This window comes from Gouania willdenowi, chromosome 6 (assembly GCF_900634775.1).
Source record: "Gouania willdenowi chromosome 6, fGouWil2.1, whole genome shotgun sequence".
NCBI classification, from domain to species: domain Eukaryota; kingdom Metazoa; phylum Chordata; class Actinopteri; order Blenniiformes; family Gobiesocidae; genus Gouania; species Gouania willdenowi.
The window spans coordinates 25,741,318-25,761,363 of NC_041049.1; the positions used below are offsets into that span (position 1 = coordinate 25,741,318).

General features: G+C 37.2%; 1 protein-coding gene across 2 annotated transcripts in view; it reads left to right on the forward strand.

Moving 5' to 3' along the window:
• dennd5b (DENN/MADD domain containing 5B) overlaps positions 1-20,046 on the forward strand; it is a 74,892-nt gene that overhangs the window by 38,807 nt on the left and 16,039 nt on the right. For both annotated transcript variants that reach the window (XM_028449548.1, XM_028449549.1), the window contains exons 4-9: positions 908-1,604; positions 10,395-10,582; positions 16,103-16,684; positions 16,927-17,158; positions 18,246-18,396; positions 18,483-18,564. In XM_028449548.1, the coding sequence (XP_028305349.1) occupies positions 908-1,604; positions 10,395-10,582; positions 16,103-16,684; positions 16,927-17,158; positions 18,246-18,396; positions 18,483-18,564 (1,932 nt within the window). The remainder of the gene's footprint in view (positions 1-907; positions 1,605-10,394; positions 10,583-16,102; positions 16,685-16,926; positions 17,159-18,245; positions 18,397-18,482; positions 18,565-20,046) is intronic.

Here is a 20,046-nt window from a genome sequence, read left to right on the forward strand (position 1 = left end):
CAGTATCGTATCAGAAGTGCAAAAGTTATATTGGGACACTCCTGTTTCTTGTATTAACATTTCAAAACTAGCAAAACCAGCAAAGCTAGCTAGTTATTTGACAAAACCTCCCAGTCTTGAGGAGCAAAATGAACCACAGACTCTTCCTATAGTCACTAACATGCTTATAGTAGTAAAGATAAGATCACTGTTTATTTCTCCTACAGTGGGGAACTTTAAAACCGTAAGTCCACCAGGGAAGTTGATGTAATTTCAGTTCAGGGGTCATTAGAGTCCGGTTTGATCTGAGATGGCTAGATCTGAAAAAAGATCAAATCTACAAATACAACACTATACATGGCCCTACTTTTAACAAAGTTATGTGTAAATGACAAAGAAATTCACTTAACATTTTCTCAGGGTTACAGATGCCAAGAACTGAATCATATAGTGATTTACTGAACAAATCATTATTTTACTGTAATTATCATTTTAAGCAAAATGTTTCTTGTGCCGGATTAAATGCTGTCTTATGTTTGACTAAAGTAGACAAAGCAGCAAGTTCAGGAAGAACTTTACACATTTAAATAGAAAGGATTAAACAGAAAAAGCCCAATGTTATATACAGTATACACATTATTTACAAAGAGCAATAATTAGATATTGTGTCAATCAATGTGATTTATTATTCTTGCACATTGGTTCCCAAATATTATTTACAGATGGGGTACTTCAGACTTTTACTGTAATTCTTTATTGATTTTTTTCGAATTGCCTTCATGTAAGTAATTTATATTGACTCAGTGGATTATTTTCATTATCCTAAATGCTTTTTGCTTGTGACGGGGTATTGTAGGAAAGAGACACTTAGATTTTCGATCTATCTACCCTCTGTAAGTAATGACTTGTGTTGCTCCTTTCTCTGCAGCTGTGCATGCCTAAAGGCCTGTCCTTCAGGACCCAGGCCGACCCTCGGGATCCTCAGTTCCACTCTTTCATCATTACCAAAGAAGATGGCTCTCGGACCTATGGCTTTGTCCACACCTTTTATGAGGAGGTGACGAGCCCCCACATCTGCTCCGCCATGCAGACACTCTACCAGATGCACAACGCAGCGCACGGCACTGCCAACCCCCCTCCTCCCTCTTCGTCCTCATCATCCTCTTCCAGCATGGACTCCCTCGCCAGCAGTTTGGAGGAAATAGACACCCACACCTCTTCATCTTCCTCGTCTTCATCCCGCGGTGCAGGCAGCTACGACTCCTCCAGGGACACGCTCTATGTGTCCAAGGCCCTCTGTCTAATCACACCCATGCCCTACATGCAAGCATGCCGTAGCTACCTGGCACAGCTGCACAAAGCGGCCACGGTCAAAACCGCCCCACCGCTGCCACTGGAGAGCTATGTTTACAACATCCTGTACGAGGTACCCCTTCCCGCCCCGGGGCGTTCACTCAAGTTTTATGCAGTTTATGAGGCCATCGTGTGTCAGAGACCCGGCTTGGGGGAGCTGCCACTGGCTGATTTCTCTCTGGCTGAAGCCTTCAGTCTGCTGGGGATCGAGAACCTGGTTCAAGTGTTCACCTGTACACTGCTGGAGATGCAGATCCTGCTGTACTCACAGGGTGAGTCCACTCCACACACTCAGACTCATTACCCAGAAGCAGAATCATTTTATGAGCCAGTGACATCTGGCTCGTAAAGTTATCTCACCAAAGAGTTCATCAAAGGTGTATACATTCTTAACTAATTTGAGGTTAATCGTGTGTAACCTCACACGTTCATGTAGAGGCGTAAAGAAGCCATGCACACAATAAAACTATAGTGTTCAAAATGATCTTTTTCATCATTTAGTTCACAGAACTAATTTATGTTAGGTTTCACAGTATTAAAAGAGTAACTAAACCCCTGCTTTCTCCTGACCTGCCACTAGGAGGGAAACTCAAAACATGCCTTGATTATGGGCGGGGCTCCAAGGGCAGTTAAGACACGCCCAGTGTGTACTATAAAATCTCCAATGAACAATCTATGCTATGTTAACTAGCTACTTATTACTCAATATACCTCTCTATTCACTCTTCTTTTTATAAAAGGGGCGGGACTAACATGTTTGTGACTCAGCCAATAGCAAAAATCAATTGTAATAGCCAGGTTTCAACCCATAGAAGGCTCAGGGCAGTCACTCTGACATTTTACAACTAAATATGCCAAATTGAAATACTTTGACTAAAATGCTGAGAGTTGGACCAATAAACAGCACTGTTTCATACTCAAATACATTTGTATTCAGCAGATAAAAGTGGTTTTGGGGTTTAGTTACTCCTTAAATACTCCACTTAGCTCTGATACTGAACTGTGTATCTTTTGAAGAAAGTTACCTGCAAAAACCCTTCATAGCATATATTAATTTGAAATAATGCAATTAAAAATGAATACAGGAACCTTTAAAAGGAAATTTACTGATGTTTGTCGAGAAATATATCTTTTTACTTAAGTCAGATGGGCAACTTTTAACAAAGCCTGGCCACATGAGTGTGATTGTATCTCAGCCTTTAGAATAATGACCAACCTGAGCATTAATACAGGAAAGAACAAAAGGTCTGTGTGTTTTTGGAGTCAATTTTGTGTATTTTTGTTTATCTTTTGTGTGTTTTTGTTTTTTTGTACTTTCTATACTTTTGTTGTTGTTTTGTGTTTTTGAAGTCATAGTTGTGTATTTTGTTGTCTTTTTAATTATTTAGTTTTTTTTTGTCATTGGTGTGTTTTTAGTCATTGTGTGCATTTTATTGTTGTTTTGGTTTTGTGGATTCATTTTTGTGTGTTTTTGTATTTGTGTCCTTTCCTGTATTTTTCTGTTATTTTCTGTGTTTTTGTTGTCATTTTGTGCATTTATTTTGGGGCCACACACAATTAGACAAAGGGCCATATGTTGCCCATGTCTGACTTAAGTAAAAGTGAACAGCTGTATTTTTCCAGCAAGGTGGCAAAGAAACTCTAGTGTGAACTTGAGTGTTTAGACCAAACATATGCTAATATTTCCCTCTCCAAAAACACAGAGAACGATCTTGTGCTTTTATTTGTTAGAATATTTGTAGGTGGCAATAATTTGGTATAGAGTTTTTATTTCACATCATTTTCCAGTCGGCACCCGCTAGATAAAAAAAAAAATCTAAAAAAAAAGGAACGTTTGTGTCACACTTATGTTATTAAAATGGGATATTTTGCTCTGTTACCACAACCCGTTAGTCATTTGTGAAGACAGTTTTCAAAATGTAAAGATATAATGACTCCAGATGTTTGTATTCTATGGAAATAAAGCATCAGTGTTTATACTTTGTTAGTTGTTCTGTGTTGAAGACCAACTGAGAGGATTATCCTTAGAATACGTTAACACTTAGTAATAAATTCAGTTTTCCACTGAACAGATAATTGAAATAATTGCCTAATTTATGTTTTAAGTGTATTTATTTGTAAGTCTTAAACATGTTCATAAATGATTCATTACCCCTTTAGCACCGAAAGAATATCTGTATTATTACGTGAATATCTGTAAAAGTCACGTTTTTCTATTAGCGCTGTCTGCTAGGACATAGCATCTCTTCTTCACTGCACAGAATAGCTGCATCCCAACCGAACACTGGGTTACCAGCGCCCTCTGCTGGTCCAAACAAATATCTGACGTAAATGCAGTGCAGACTGTTTTTTTTGTTTTTTTTTAAAGTCCAATTGTTAGGGCACACGATACATTTTCAGTTGCACTTTTAAAAAGAAAAATAAGTATTGTGTAGTTTTGCATTGTTTACTATAGAACCAGAACTTAAATTAATAGGCTTCTTCTTCATTTGTATTATTCCTTTATTTATTTCATTCAAGATTTATTTTTAGTTAAATTGCATTGTTTTGAATAGTTTATCAAGGGATTCTTTTGACAATGAAAAATAAAAGCGTACAGTTCCATTTTGTTAAATAAATCGTGAGGAAATCGTATCGTGAACCCAGTATCGTGAATCGAATCGTATCAGAATCGTTACATCACTTGTGTTGACCTTGTGGTACTTAACATTATTAATAATAAGAATAATAAGAATAATAAAATATTATTCAACTGATCTGACAAAATAATATGACAAGACAAAAAAATAACTAATTCTTGTAATTGTTGCTTGTTTCCTTCAAACTTGCAAATATCTATGCTAACAAACCCCAAGACCTTTTACTTTAGTCAATCTAATCCAATGTTATCCTTTTCTGTTTTGTTTTCTGAGGCATGTTTTAGCATTGTTCTATTCAATGGCGCTGAATGTAACATGCTAAAACAAATTCAGAATCTTTTTAGGCCTTAAGGACATTTGAGATGCACTGCAATCAGATTTTCCATCTTCTAGGATTCCTCTCATTCATTATTTAGCGCTGCAGTGAAACACAGTCGTCAGGAGTGTGTGGAAGTGTGTTGGAGCGTATTGTGAAAAAACAGACTCCCTGTCCTCTGTCTAGCTCTTTATTTGTCGGAATAAAATCAGAAAAATGTCCTCCAATGTCATGTTTTTAAGAAGTACACACGTGCACACAGTCAGATGAGGGAGGAAAGTTGAAAGAAGTTTTTTTTTTTTTTTGTTATTCACTGTTAACCCCCATGCTGACCCTGATTTATTAATTTGTCTCACCATATGAGAGTTAACATATTTTAGTGTAATTAACCTGCACTGATCTCTTCATCTGTCCCCTGTTAGTAAAGTTGTGAGTGCATCACTCTTCCCACAACTTATGAAGCTCGTTTTCAAACACAGAACTCCATATCCTGTGCCAGTTCAGTCATCCCACCAGGGATGATGGGACACAGTTTTGCCTCTTGACAGCCGTTTTTACTGAACAAACGTGTGCTTTGCAAAAACATTGCAGCACCCACAATCTGGCTATTAAACACTAGAGCTGGGTATAATGGCCAATTTCCTGAATCGATTCGATTTTGTTTAATAAAGTTTTGAATCCATTAATCACGAGTCTATTCGATTTTGATTTTGAAATTTATTTGGATATTAATTAGGTTCCAAACTTCTGACTTAAGATGAGGCAGCTTACCCAGCAGAGCTTAGTCTGCCATGTTTGCACTGAATTGAATGCACTCTCAAGCAATACTTGACTTTGCTAACACCAGACTATAGCACAAGACTACAGGGGTTAGAGTAAAAATAAATAAATAAATTCAGCACTTATGAATCGCTATTGGAAAATTTCAATGAAATCGATTCAAGATCAATTAAATCAATTTGTTTACTGAGCTCTATTAAACACTGCAATGACAATGCTTTATCAATGTATTGTACAGAATAGTTGGAATTCAATTTAACTTTTGTGCGTCTGTACCAAAACGTTACTGAGTGTAAGTTGAGGAAGAAGTTCAGCCTTTCAGGAATCTGACATACAAATGGCTGCAAAATCAATGTCTTTCATGGCATTTCTACATTTTGTTATTATGACATGTTTATTTAACTATTGTAATCTATTAGTTCAAAGTGTTTACCCTTTGTTCTAATTTCACCACCTTCTTCTACGGTCATTCTTGTATCTACATTTGGTAAGATTTAGAAATTGGTTCAAATGTTGTCCACACAATTTTCCAGCTGTCATCGTCTTTTGACCATCCCCACCTCGAAGAGCACTGAAGACATGGGTCTTATATGACACACTGTCCCTAAATAAGACCTATTTTTCTATTTGCAGAATATGGGAGTCATATTGGATTTATGGCTAATTTTTTCTGAACTAGTGACTCACAGTATATTCATACCAAATGTGATTCTTGTATCACCAACTAAACGATTCTGGCCAAAAGTCCCATTTACTGCTCCACTATTTGAGAAGAGAGACAGTAAAATGCTGCACAGAGCTTTACACAGCTACTGGTCAGGGTCAGGCCGATGATAGAAGAGTTCAGTTTAAGGAATGTTCCTGTTTTTAAATAAAGTGCTGCCCCACGTTTGTCCCCAGGCTCGCCTTTATCATCGTGTGACCAATTTTAAGCTGCACTTTGGGTTTAATCAATTAATAAAGGCCCCTTGATGTACAGTATGCAGATGGGTTTTCCCACTTAAATGACCAGAAGTCAGTGAAATACTTTTTGATGATAGAGGATTAATGTGCAGCAGTCTTCTTGTCTTCTCCTTCCTCAGTCCATCAAAGCTGTCAGTGTTCAACGGTCTCTGATATTCCATTTTAGTTTCACCGTGGATCATCGATTCATTAGAGAACTGGGCCTGCATGTGCAGCTCTCACGGGAACTACAAAGTCAGAGTTTTATTGTGCTACAGTTTTTATTTGACAGGCAAATAATCTGGATCTGGGAGAATAAACAGGCAGTAATTTGAGTTCATGAAGAAGAAGGTCTAAGCCTGTCTGATCCATCCCCCCACCCCCCTCCCTGGTATTCCTCATGGCTTATAGCTTATGTGTGTCAAGTTGAAAAGGTGAAACTTGTTTGATGTGACTCAATACCACCTTGGAGAAGTACTTTGTGTGTTGATGATAACAGCAGGAGTACTTCATTGTTCAATGACAAAATGCAAGGAATTAACTGCTCCCAAAAAATATTCAGGAAATGTTTCATATATAATATAATAATAATTTATGAGGGAAATCAAATCTAAAGGTTTGTACTGTTCGTACAACAATGAAAAATTTCTGTATTATCATCTGTGTAGTTAAACTGTGGAACAGACTGAGTACTGAAATTTAAATAATTCTGAGCATAATTTTATTTAAAAAGAAGCATAAATAAATGATTCTTCCAAGATATGCTGATAAATAATTACCACAAGGTACTCGCTTGTTATTTAAAGTAAAAAAGGAGGTATGGTTAATGTAAAAAAAACTATTATTTTATAGTTTCTGTGTGAGTATTATATTGCATTGATTGTTTATTTACATGATGGTTTTCAAAGTATTAGTAAACTGAGATTTTGTTAAAAAAAAATTAAATGGGTAGGACTTGATAAGCTTATACTTCTTCCTATTCCTTTTCGTTTATGTAAACTGAGATGCATGAGAATATGAAGATGCAAGATAGTGTTTTGTTGTTATTTCTTGATGTTTATTTATTTTAGAGAAAGAAAGAACTGTTAGAAAAAGCAACAACATCCAAATAAAAAGAAACAGGACTGTTTGGTTCCCACGGGGGGAGTGTGTGGGAGAAAATCTGAACGTGTTCAGACTTGAGACATTAGATAGATGCTGCACACACCTACAGATTGGACTGCTAACGCCAGCTAAATATGGAGCGATGGCTCGACAGAAAGCAAAATGTACAGATTAGGAATGCACTACATGTGGAAATCATGAAAATCACTTTTCTTTGTTGGGAGGTGTGCTGTTTTAGTGATGCCACTTGATAAAGAACAACAGGATGATGCATCATAAAAGGAGCGTGGGAAAGAATCTTAAAGTTCAGAGATGACAAAGGCTGTAGATAATTTCCCCACACGTGTTACGTTCTGTCACAACATGCCTGTGTGGCGCTTTGCAGCCACTATCAGACGATAATTAAGCTGCAGCTGCTCATACACAGTGTCTTATATGTGGCTATGCTTAGTGAATGTAGTGCATGTATACAGCTGCATCTGTAAAGTACATGTGGGTAAGTACTCATCTTACAGACAAGCCTTCAGAATGAAATGCAAAAACATGAGTTCAGTTTCCTCACAGCGATAATTAATGGTCAACAACGTAAGAAAACCAGCATTTCTGACTTCTCTAGGAAATCAGGTCATTCAGGGGTTTTGTATATTAATTACCTCCTACTCAGTCTGCTAATAACTCAGCGACTGCTTGACAGGTCATGTGGTGGGTGTCTGGAGTTTACAGTAGTTTTCCTCCAGTGAACTATCATTAAATGAACAGGGGAAGCACACTCTTTCAAAATACCAATTTTTAATGGTGTTTGATTGCACGTTAATGGATTTAAAAAAAAACAAAAAATGAGTTACTCGGAGTCTATATTTTTTCATGATAATGTGTTTGTGCAGACATAAGATGACCGCAAAATTAATCTAAGGAAAAAATCGATAAACATACTCTAAAAACAAATCCTAACTGATTCATTTTCTACACATGATGATCCAACCATCTTTTTTCCTAGACAAACTGTGTATATTGTGTAAAGTATTATCTTAAAATCTTGTTGCTTGTTTCCTTCAAACTTGTAAATATCTATGCTAACAAACCCCAAGACCTTTTACTTTAGTCAATCTGGTCCGATGTTATCCTGTTCTATTTTGTTTTCACCCGTATTGATATATATATTTCTATAGCTTATTTCATTCCAAAATATTTGTTTTAGGAGTTGCTGCTTTCGCCACTTCTCAGAACAGCATGAAAAGCTTGGTTAGATGGATTACTGAGTGCGTTCTAACCCAGATTTACCACTAAAAAAGCCACACTACAGAAGACGTGCTGTTCTTTATAGGAAAAAAAGCCAAAAGTGGCACAGATTGTGCAGCTGTTTGTTAATAAATGTGAGTGTCTGGCATTTTGTATCAGCAAATTTAACGCAGAATTGTCTTTCTGATCAGACTTCATTTGAATTAAAAATATCGATGTATATATCGCCATTTTGAGAACAAATATAGAGATATGAGTTTTGGTCCATATCGCCCAGCCCTAGGTCTACATCCTTAGCATGCCTACAGACAAGAGGAAATGACCATGGGGGGGAGGGGCAAAGTTGTGTCCTCACTTTCTCCCCTTTTCCTCGAGGTCATGCAGGCCTTTCACTCTCTAGTGATCATATTAACATCTGATGAAACTGCTGCTGTGTCCACTGGCCTTAATCTCACACAACTATGATTGAAAAAAAAATCCATTAAAATGTAATGCCTTGTGAGGCCTGTGTCCCAGACTCGATATAACTGATTTGATTGTAGTCCTTTCTCTACACTATGTATGCTTATGTGTTTTATAGAGGTCTTATAGTGTCTTCCCTACTGTCTGTGGCCAGTTTGTAGAGAAGCCTATCATACCTGTCAGGACAAATCAAAATACATCTACTTTGTGGTTTTCTTTCCCTTTCTGTAGCTCATTTATGTAAATTATAACCTTTTTCAGAAGAGCTTTGCATGCATTTCATTTTTCCATTTTGTTTTCTTTTTGCATCACAAAGCTTGAGCCGTCCTGACCTTTTCTGTGTCACTGTGAACACACTCTGGTCATTTTGAAGCGTGTTCTAGGGTAGGACCAGCTGTCCGTCACAAGGCCAACAAACACACACACACACACACACACACACACACACACACACTCACACACAATGACAAATTCCTACTTTTTTTTTCTTCTGTAAGAATCTAAAAGTCATGTCCATAAACCTAAAATGCCATTTAAATTATGAAGAAATAAACCACTGAGATTGTATGTGCGCATGTATCTGCATGCGCACACATGCGCACTACTGAAAAATTATTTTTTGCTAAAAAAAAAAAAAATTCAATTTTGTTTGTTTTTGTTTTCAAAGTGAACAGACACGTGTTTTGTTTATTGGATTATGTTAGGGTTAGGATTATAATCTCAGCAGTAGGGATGTAACGATTCACTCAACTCCCGATACGATTCGATTCACGATACTGGGTTCACGATACGATTCTCTTACGATTTATTTTACAAAATGGGACTGTAGACACATTTTTTTTTTGGGAAAAAAACTAGAAAAATACGATACTATTTTCCTTTTATTTTTCATTGTCAAAAGAATTCCTTGATAAACTATTCAAAACAATGCAATTTAACTAAAAAATAAATCTTGAATGAATTAAATAAAGGAATAATACAAATGAAAATGAAGCCTATTAATTTAAATTCTGGTTCTATAATAAACAATGCAAAACTCCATAATAGTTCTTTTTCTTTTTAAAAGTGCAACTGAAAATGTATTTTGTGCCTTAACAATTGGACTTTTAAAAAAAAAAAAATTACGTCATATTTGTTTGGACCAGCAGAGGACGCTGGTAACACAGTGGTCGGTTGGCATGCAGATATCTTGCAGTGAAGAAGAGAAGCTATGCTAGCAGACAGAGCTAATAGAAAAGCGTGACTTTTACAGATATTCAGTAATATTACAGATATTCTTTCGGTGCTAAAGGGGTACTGAATCATTTATTAACATATTTAAGAGTAGAAGGCGGCCAGAAAGGAAGTATTAGCAGACTCCGCCCGCCGCCTACACTTGTGGATAGCTCTGCTGGTTAAAAAAAGTACTGCGATTCAATTTTCAGAAAATCGATATCAACCGTGATACCTATGAATCGATTTTTAACTGCCTTACGATTAATCGTTACATCTCTACTCAGCAGGGAAGTAAACTCAGACCATGACACCGGTACTGAATCTTGTGATTTCAGCATGTGTGATTGTCCCTCTGTGCTCCACAGACTATCAGCGGTTGATGACAGTAGCAGAGGGCATCACCACGTTGCTGTTTCCATTCCAGTGGCAACATGTTTATGTTCCCATCCTTCCAGCCTCCCTCCTTCACTTCCTGGACGCTCCTGTTCCCTACCTCATGGGTTTGCAGTCCAAAGACGGCTCTGACCGCTCCAAACTGGAGCTTCCTCAGGAGGTACGATATGGACTGTAAATGGCTGTTAATAATAAAAACACAATAAATTCCAATGATTTCTTTACCGGTGTTAAAAAGAAAAACATTACTTCTTGTACTTTTTGTACTCAGACCCTCACCACTTATTCTGCTCTTTTTGGAACCTTTTTAACATCATTGGAGAAAAGCCTGAAACAAAAATACCTATGGCTTGAAAACATATTTTACACAATTTTTTGAATGTTTTTTTTAACATTCATTTGAAATAAATGCAACATGAGATTGCCATTACACTGCAAACTATTTTTATTGGTTATTTTTAAAATGACCCTCATTGTCTGTTTTTATACCAATTTTCTATCTGTCTATCTATCTATCTATCTATCTATCTATCTATCTATCTATCTATCTATCTATGCGACATTTTCTCAGATTTTTCAGAAATAATTACTAAGAGTTGCTCAACATTCAAGAAGTACAAAATAGTCTGTTGGGAATTTTATATCTCGTAAAAATATAGCAATGAACATAGTTATTATGATATAATTTGATTTTGAGACACTTTGAAAAACTGTAAATGCCACTTTACAAACTGGTTTAAGACCGTGAGCAGTGACATTATTATTAAACAGAATAGAAAAACAAGAGAATAGAATTAAAAATGGATTAATTGGTTTGGTTGTCTAGAAAAAGCTCTTTGTCAGTTTTATTATATTATCTATCATTTCTCAGTAGTCTGTGTCTGTTCTGTGTCAGACATACTGTGGATTCCGCCTCAATTCATAATTTAAAGTTTTGATCTCCATTGTAAACATTTTCTCATTCACATTTGTCGGAAAAGGTGTTATGCATTGCATTGTGGGATGTGGAGTCCTGTAGACGGATGGATAGAAGTGTTTTTGCTTCCTTCTTTTCGTGATTTCTTGTGTTTCTTCACCAGACAAGGAGGACAGTGATATGCTTGACGCAATTATTGTTCTAGTTTGTTCCCTGTATTACCCTCATATCACCTTTTTGATTTTGATCTTTCCATGTAAGTTCCAAAATAAACATCTGCCATTGTTTTGCCACAACTTTCAGTGTAAACACCAGAAATGTGTTGGAAGACTTTGGAAGAGTTTTTGTGGGCAAATAAAAGAAATCACAGTAAAAATAAAGTAAAAACACTTCCATGCATCCATCTACAGGACTACACTTCCCACAATGCAATGCACAAAACTCTTTTGTGTTTACAGTGGAGATCAAAACAAATATTTCAACCTTTTATATCTTTTCTCGAGCATGATCTATTTATTGATCAATAAGCCTACACTATGTCTTTTTCTGATTGAGAAAATATTGTCTCCAGCAGCTTTAAAAATAATCAGTTAAATAAAATAAGTCAATATGATAATAAACATACCCGTGCTCAGCCACACAGTAAAGCATCATTCCTTTTTTTTTATTCAAGTGTTTAACCCAAATAAAGCCCAACCAAAGTCGGAAATCCCACTTTTGCTTTTACCAGTATCGCCCAGACTACCATGGGCACATTAATCTGCCAGTTTGAGAAGAGTCTTTTCATCTCCGCCTGTGCAGGATGCTGCCACAGCTCTTCCCCCTTTCGTCACACAACTAACCCCCTGAGCCCCCCACCATCCAGGAACCAAAACCCGATGTGCTATATACGGATAGTTCTCCCAGTGTGTGGTGAGATTCTTTGAAGTCATGCTGACCTAGAAATGTGCAGGTGATGAAAGAGCAGCCTACAGATAGAAAACAGAATAATTGTGCTAGACAGAGGTGTCCTTGTTCAACCTACTTCTTTTATTCGTCATTGCAATTCAAACGTAACAGCTCAATTACATGAATTCCATCCCAAAATCAAAGCTCTACCAAGAAAAACATTGTGTGTAAATTCAGTGCAGTTCTTTGAGCTCCTTCATTTGTACCTAAATAAACAGGTAGAAGTTTTGTTATGGGATCTTGACCAGTGGTATTTTTCATTTCTCAAGCATGGCTTAAAACCATTTTGATAGTTTGTTTATTATTTCTGCCATTCCTTCTTGGGAACTTATTTCAGTCAGATTTGTATTTAAAATACAAATTGTATTGTCTTTCAATGTAAACAAAAAGATCAGAACATCCAATTTTATTATACTATGAGCTAATAAGTAGTGCAGTCAAGAGATTTAAAAATTGAGCGATTAATTAATTATGCTCTGCAAGGAATTAATCTAATAAATCTCTTTTTTAATCACACCTAAAATTTACTGAGGGACACTTTAAAGTTGAGGTATTTTCATTCAAATTACTTTATTGTGGCAGATCAAAAGATTGATATATACCAAAGTGGCTTTATAAAGTCATTTATTGTTTTTAACAGACTTGAACAGATGCAGGCGTAGACATTTACATTCTGCTGTATTTGAGACTATATTTTTTGTATTGTAGTCTGTGCATCAGTATTATGGGAAGACCGGGAACTCTTGAAATTAGAGGTTCTGCGCTGTTTGGAGCGCAAAGAAAAAAGTTAATAACTTACTCATATAACCCCTGAATATGCCAGATTTACTCATTCACTTTAAAGCATTTGAGTTGGACTGATTCCGACTCTCACACAGCATCCCAATGTTACATCCCAAATGACTCATTTCAGTTTGATTTATGGTACCATGTCAGAACTACCGGTATTATAGACACCGTGCTTGGTGTTACATCATATGACATTGTCCTGACATGATAAAGCATTTTCAGACAACGAGCTGAAAGGAATCCTGCCATAAACTGTGGGATAAAGCAAAACAGTGAATCAAAATCTCTTCCTTACTTAAATATTTTGGTGGCGCTATTTCCTTACCTGCTGCCCCTCATTTACTGAAATTGTAGCGCTAATTGGTGCACGTGGAGACATTTTTCAGACCGCCATATTTAAGTGAGTATTTTGCTACAAAATAAATAATAATAGTGTTGTTACTTAAATGGACTCCTCCACATTTATTGTCCTCTGTCCTCATTGCACTGCACAAATCTGTTACGGGTCATCAATCAGGAGGTCAGAGCTTTCTCTGGTCTGGCAGTGTGTCGTGCACGCTCAGACGGCTCATCACGCAGCTTTTCAGTGTTGTTTGTGATTGACCCTCGCCAGTGTCACAGCAGTTGATGTTGATTTAAACCACAGAATCTCATTTGTGCAGCAAAGAGGCGAGGAAGAGAGAGAGCAGGAGGAGAGGTAGTAGTGCCACACATTCTATTTGGGTTTTCGGTATACAAACGTGTTATACTGCCTTTTCTTTCTTTTTTCTTATATATTCTTTTCAGTTTAATTTAGAATATTTTTAATCAAGATTTTTTTTCTTGTCCCAAAATGTTAACTGAAGCAATAAACATCAGTTGATTTTGTTTCCCCGTGTGATCTCTTTGTAATATCACTGTGTCTAAAGCTGTGGCTGTTACCACCTGCTTTTGGAAGGTTCTAAATTTAGACACAAAAACAGGCACAACAATCAGTTCCAGGTTTGATAAATGTGATTGTGCGTGCTGCATTAATGTATTTACATTTCCTCCTCCCAATTGTTTGCACCCCACAGCTGATCCACCACATAGTGTTCATCAGTGGCAAACGCACTAAATAGATTGTGTGTGCATTATGTTGGGTGCGTGACAGACACAATCCTGATTGCGTGGGGTTTCCACCCTCACATTTCCATAGGCACAAATCTGTACTCTCATGGCCAGCGTTGCACCTTATCATTTTTTTTGCACATGACCTTGTCATTCAGTTTACCTTACAACCTCTTTGTGTAGTCTTGCTCCTTGTTTTCTGTGTGTATTATTATTATTATTATTATTATTATTAGTGCTCTTTTTAATATGTTACTCTTTGCCTTTCTAATTGCCCCTCAGAGATTAATAAAGTTTTTTCTGATTCTGATTTAGAAAATCTGCCTACCTCTTATAGAGATGTCAAGAAGCATAGGCGGTGGATGGAATCACCTACTACTCTCTTTCTGGCCTCAATCTACTTTTAAACATGTTCATAAATGATTCCTTACCCCTATAGCACCGAAAGAATATCTGTAATGTTACATGTCTCTGTAATAGTCAGGTTTTTTCTATTGGCTTCGTCTGCTAGCGCATAGCATATCTTCTTCACTGCTAGAATAGCTGCATCCCAACCACACATTGGGTTACCAGCGCCCTCTGCTGGTTGAAACAAATATCTGGCGGCTGCAACTGAAGAAAAATATTCATTCTCTCTAAACATTTCCCCAAGAATATAATAAATCTTAACATTCACAACATTATTTAATTAAACTAAATTAATTAAACATTATCTTGAAGAAAGATTCAACAAAGAAAAGAGACGCTGGTAAGAATCATTCACAGACCAAATTTGAAAAAAGTTGATTTTGAAAGGGTTTTTAATTCTTCTCGATGGAATTGTACAGTATATGTATTATTTTTTTTTAAACACTCATGATCAATATCATCATGAATCATAAATTAAAAGTCCTGCGTCCAGGGTACTCGGTTACGAAAATCACAATTGTAAGGGTATATGTATGATATATTATGAATATCAATGTGCTTGTGTTAGATATATTATGAATATTAATGTGCATTGATACGCCTAACTATATTACCAAAACCAACTACAAGCAAACCACATAAAAATTATGTTAATCCTGCAGATATGTGACAGTGCCAGACAGCATTCTACAGAGGACTACTAAGAGACCAACTGTCCATACTACTGGTATACTATAAGTTGGTACATTTTCAACTGGAAAGAGGTAAACTGATAATGATGCTCAAATCTTTGTCATTATCATGGATACCAGATTTCAACTTGTCAATGCATCATGCTAACAAAAACTAGGTGAGAAAATACATCATGCTAAGAAAAGTGCTACAAAATAAACAGAAAAAAAGCCACAATTACACTAATATAATGCACAAAAAGCCATCATATAGCATCATTTTTGTAAAAATAATCAAAGCTGCAGCATTAAGCAGCTATAGCATATGTGCTGATTGTCAATGGCATATAGGTCTTTGGCTTTTTAATGTGAGCACATGCACCCATACACACAAGGCTGTAGGTAAAATTATATAAGGAAAATTTCTGCAGTAAAAAGCAGGAATTATTGTTATCTCTCTCTCTCTCTGTGTGTGTGTCAGATTACAGCCTAATGTTCCTTGTTTCTTGTCTGTAAGCTCATTTGTTTTTGATTTGTTGGATCCAAAGTCCTCACACATATATAAGAGGTTTTATTTTAATCCAATGTGAGTGTATAATGCTAACACTAACATGTCAGATTTAGGTTGATCTCTAAAAATGTTGTGCTATCAGTCATCCTGGCCTACATTTTTTTGTTTCTCCTCCACTAACCCCGTTCATCATCTCTGCTTCCAATTTGGGTTTATTCTTTTTTTCTGACAGTCGTACAAAAAATAATACGCTGTTCCCCATGCATTTGTTTAGTTTTACCTAAACAAATTTGCATCTGTCCTGGCATTATCTTGTTGTTTTGATAACCGAGTTTTTCTCTGTCCCAGGCCAACCTATGTTTTGTGGACATTGACAACCATTCCATTGAGCTTCCAGAGGATTTCCCCCAGTTTCCCAACAAGACGGAATTCATCCAGGAGCTCAGCGATGTGTTGCACAGCTTTGCCATCTCAGCTAATGCAGGTGCTCCACCCCATTGTCCTTCTGGCTCCCCCAATACCCCATCTACCCCTCCAAAAGAAAAGACAGGTCCCTTTGCCCTCCTGCAGTTGGAAGATGATGGACGTAATGGGAACCTGATAGGAGAAGAACTAGCCACACTGGAGCTGCTGCAGGGCAACAGCACCCTGGAGAGGCTACAAGCACTCACCAAGCGTACGGGTGTGACGGTGGCCCAGATAGAGGCTTTAAGAGACAGAATTAAATCTCAGCCCACTGCAGAAAATGAGAGCTGGACACCATCTTTTGAAGAAGAGCTGGCACATGCTAAACTGAACGTCCAGCTGAGAGAAGTGTTTGCCAATCGCTTCACCACCATGTTTGCAGATTATGATGCATTTGTCATCCAGAGCGCGCCTGATCTGGAATCCTGGCTCACCAACAGGGAGCAGATGCACAACTTTGACAAGGTGAATAACTTTCTGACACATGCTGTCATGCTGCATTGGAGTTTTGTTAGTTGCTCAAGCATTCATTGGTTTGTAGTGAATGTATGTGCTTTTGTCTCTGTACATTTTAGCCTAGTTTGTTGGCCCAACTTCCCCCCACCTCATGGACTTAAATACATTATGACAGCTTAACTTTTACTTTGAATGTATTTATCATAATCCGAGTGGTATATGATAACAGGATTTACATTTCTGCATTCCAGGCTTCGTTTCTGTCGGACCAGCCGGAGCCCTACCTTCCTTTCTTGTCCCATTTTATTGAAACACAGATGTTTGCCACGTTCATTGACAACAAGATTATGTCCCAGTGGGAGGAGAAGGAGCCACTGTTGCGCGTCTTCGATGCTCGACTCAAAAAATCTCACCTATACAATATCCGTGCTACCAGTCTTCGATCTTCCAACTATCAGAGGTGCTCCACCCTTAAAGAGACTGGTAGGTTTACCGAGAGACATTAAAACACAGACAAATTCAAGAAGAAAAAAAATGTTTTAATTGGTATCTTTGAGAAACTCTTCCAGTTGATGAAAAGCCAGTCATACATTACCCAAGGTCATGGAATGTATTCAGGGTCACAATGGTCATGAAATTTCTGCAAAGATTATGGAATTTGAAAATCCAATTTTCCAGTCTTGAAAAGTCATGGAATAATTTAACTGCTTTGGAGAAGTTTTGGAAATATAGCTTATTTTATTTTAATGTTTAAAATCCAACCTTCGCTATTACTATGGGACGTTAAGTCCCTTAACCCTAACACCTTGTGTTATGCATCGCTTTTAATAGATGTGTCTGCAAATTTAAATTGTAATCATATAATCTTATTATAATTAAACATGGTAGCACTTAGTTGTTGTTTAATGTTACATTCAATAGCTGATGCATTGTTATATAAAAAATATTGCAAAATGGGTGTCAAAGGCAATTGCTCCTTTGCTATATGATAGATAACTAATGGACACAACTTGCATTCCCTGTGCCACATTTTTGCTACTAACAGTTGCACACTGTCAGACCTCTGTTTTTTGCACTTTTATGGTCTTGAATAGATCTTAGCTTTTCCAAACTAAGTGATGGAAATTTGGTAAAATATTTTAGAAAAGTTTTGAAAAATCATTGTGGAAAACAGTTTGGGAACCCTGTATATTGTGGTTTATTCTTTAAATTACAGATGGACAAGGCAAGGCCAGTTTATTTGTGTAGCGCATTTGCTACAAAAGGCAACTTCATGTGTTTTGACACTTAAACACTCAGCCTTTATCTCTGAAAGAACTAGTGTTATAGTACTCGAGAGGTTTTGGTCTAAAGACCACATTTGAAGGTATTGATCCCCCACTTTACCACTTTTTCTTGCATCTAAACTAAGTTTTTGTTACACTTCCACTTGATCCCAGACACCTTTTGCCTAATTTGGGGGAGTTTGGCCACCAATTGTGATGTCACACAAACTGTCATGCTTATTTCTCTGACATCCCAAGTCTAATAAAGCCAAGGTAACATGAACTTATTTCCATCTCCTTTGCAGCTCAGGCAGTTGAGCAGAAGCTACTGAGAATAAACCATCGAGCCGTCCGCCCTCATCTGCTGGACATGAAAATTGGCCAAGGCAAATATGAACAAGGTTTCTTCCCCAAACTGCAAAGAGACGTCCTCAACACAGGCCCCCCTCTGAATAAGTCAGTCTGTTTTCCTTCTCATCTATTTACAATTCTGTAATGCGGTGTGGGGATTAATATTAAAGAACTACTTTTTTGGCGTGTAGGTGGCCTCAAAGAACAGCAACCGCACAGTGCAGAAAAGACTGGAACATACAAAGAATAGACAACGACAATGATCTAAAGGAGGTAAAAAAGAAACTCATCTTCCTGTTTCTCAAGCTCTCCCTCTTCTTACTCACACTGCCTCAGTCTTTATTTAGCAGTTTTATTCATTAACTAAAGAGTTTTTGTTCAGCTTGAACTTTCTTTGTTTTCATTCTCTGTTCAGGCCTAATGCATGCTGCTGTCTGTTTTCTTCTCCATTCTTTTCTTTTCATTCTGCCTGCACGTGCTTCCCGTGCGCGGCCGTCGATTCTCCTTCGTTAGCAGGTTGAGGGCTGTCAGGTCCTGCAGAACTCTATGGCATTCTGGGAGTGGGACAATGCATCCCCTCTACCCGCCAAACCGCCGAAAAAATCGGCCTCTGCGTCTTGCCTGGTATGTGCAGGACCTGCTTGTGTTTGGGTTCCTTAGTTTTACTCCCACCCCCACCTTTAACTCCCACCCTGATGTTTTCGGCCAGTTCCTGCCTGCCTGTACATCCTTTATTATCCTCATTAAAAACCAAGTGACTAAAATTGCAACTTAATCATGGTTACACTGCTGTAGAGAGGAATAAGCACCCAGCTATTTGTAGATCCTTTAAGATGATACTAAACCAAAGAAGTCTGTCAATATACAGATGTGGTAACCTCTATCCCACCATTCTGCCCTTTATATAATTATTTATTTAGAATTCTATTTTTACTATATGTGTAAATAAACACACCCAACAACTGTTGGTGTATCTTAACCTTTACCTAATAACTAAATAAGTACAGGTTACATTATTAAGTAATTGGTGTACCTAATTAGTTTTATGGTATGAAGAATAACAGACTCCAATAGTCCATTTAAAAAAATTACTTAACAGATTTTTTAATGAGGGAATGGTTTTTATGGACCATTTTGGAAAAGCTCGAGCAACAGTGGCAACCCTTTCAATACAGCTGAATGCACAAACAAGTTCCAAACATCCTTATTTTTGGACTTTGCATACTTACCAAGTGTTATGGATATCCAGCTTTTAGAATGCAGCTAAAATTAAATAAAATCTTGACAATTGAATCTTTAATTTGAACTTTATTCAGGTTTGGTATGTAGCACAAGTGATGAAAGTCGTATGATATTTTAGTTCTTGTTTTTATTAAAGACTGTTCCCAAATATTGGTACTGGTGGCATTCTAATGTTTGCCGTCGGTATCACCACGGTGGGTCTCATCAGCAACAATGATGAGATCCCACTACAGGAAGGAAGTGAACCTTCTGATCAGGTGGCGCAGAAGCAACAACCTTCTGCTCAACATGAGGAAGATGAAGGAGATAGTCGCTGAGTTCAGGAGAATGCCTGCACAGCATCTCCTGCTGAACATCAACTGCTCCATCGTAGTGAATAGTGGTGAGGAAGAGTCAGCTGCAACCTGTTCAGTCTTCTGGCAACTGAGAGATGGTAGAAGACTAAACAGAAGGTGTTATGTACACCTTATTCTTTTTTTTCTTTTAGTGTTTTCATCTATTTTCTTTTGAGTG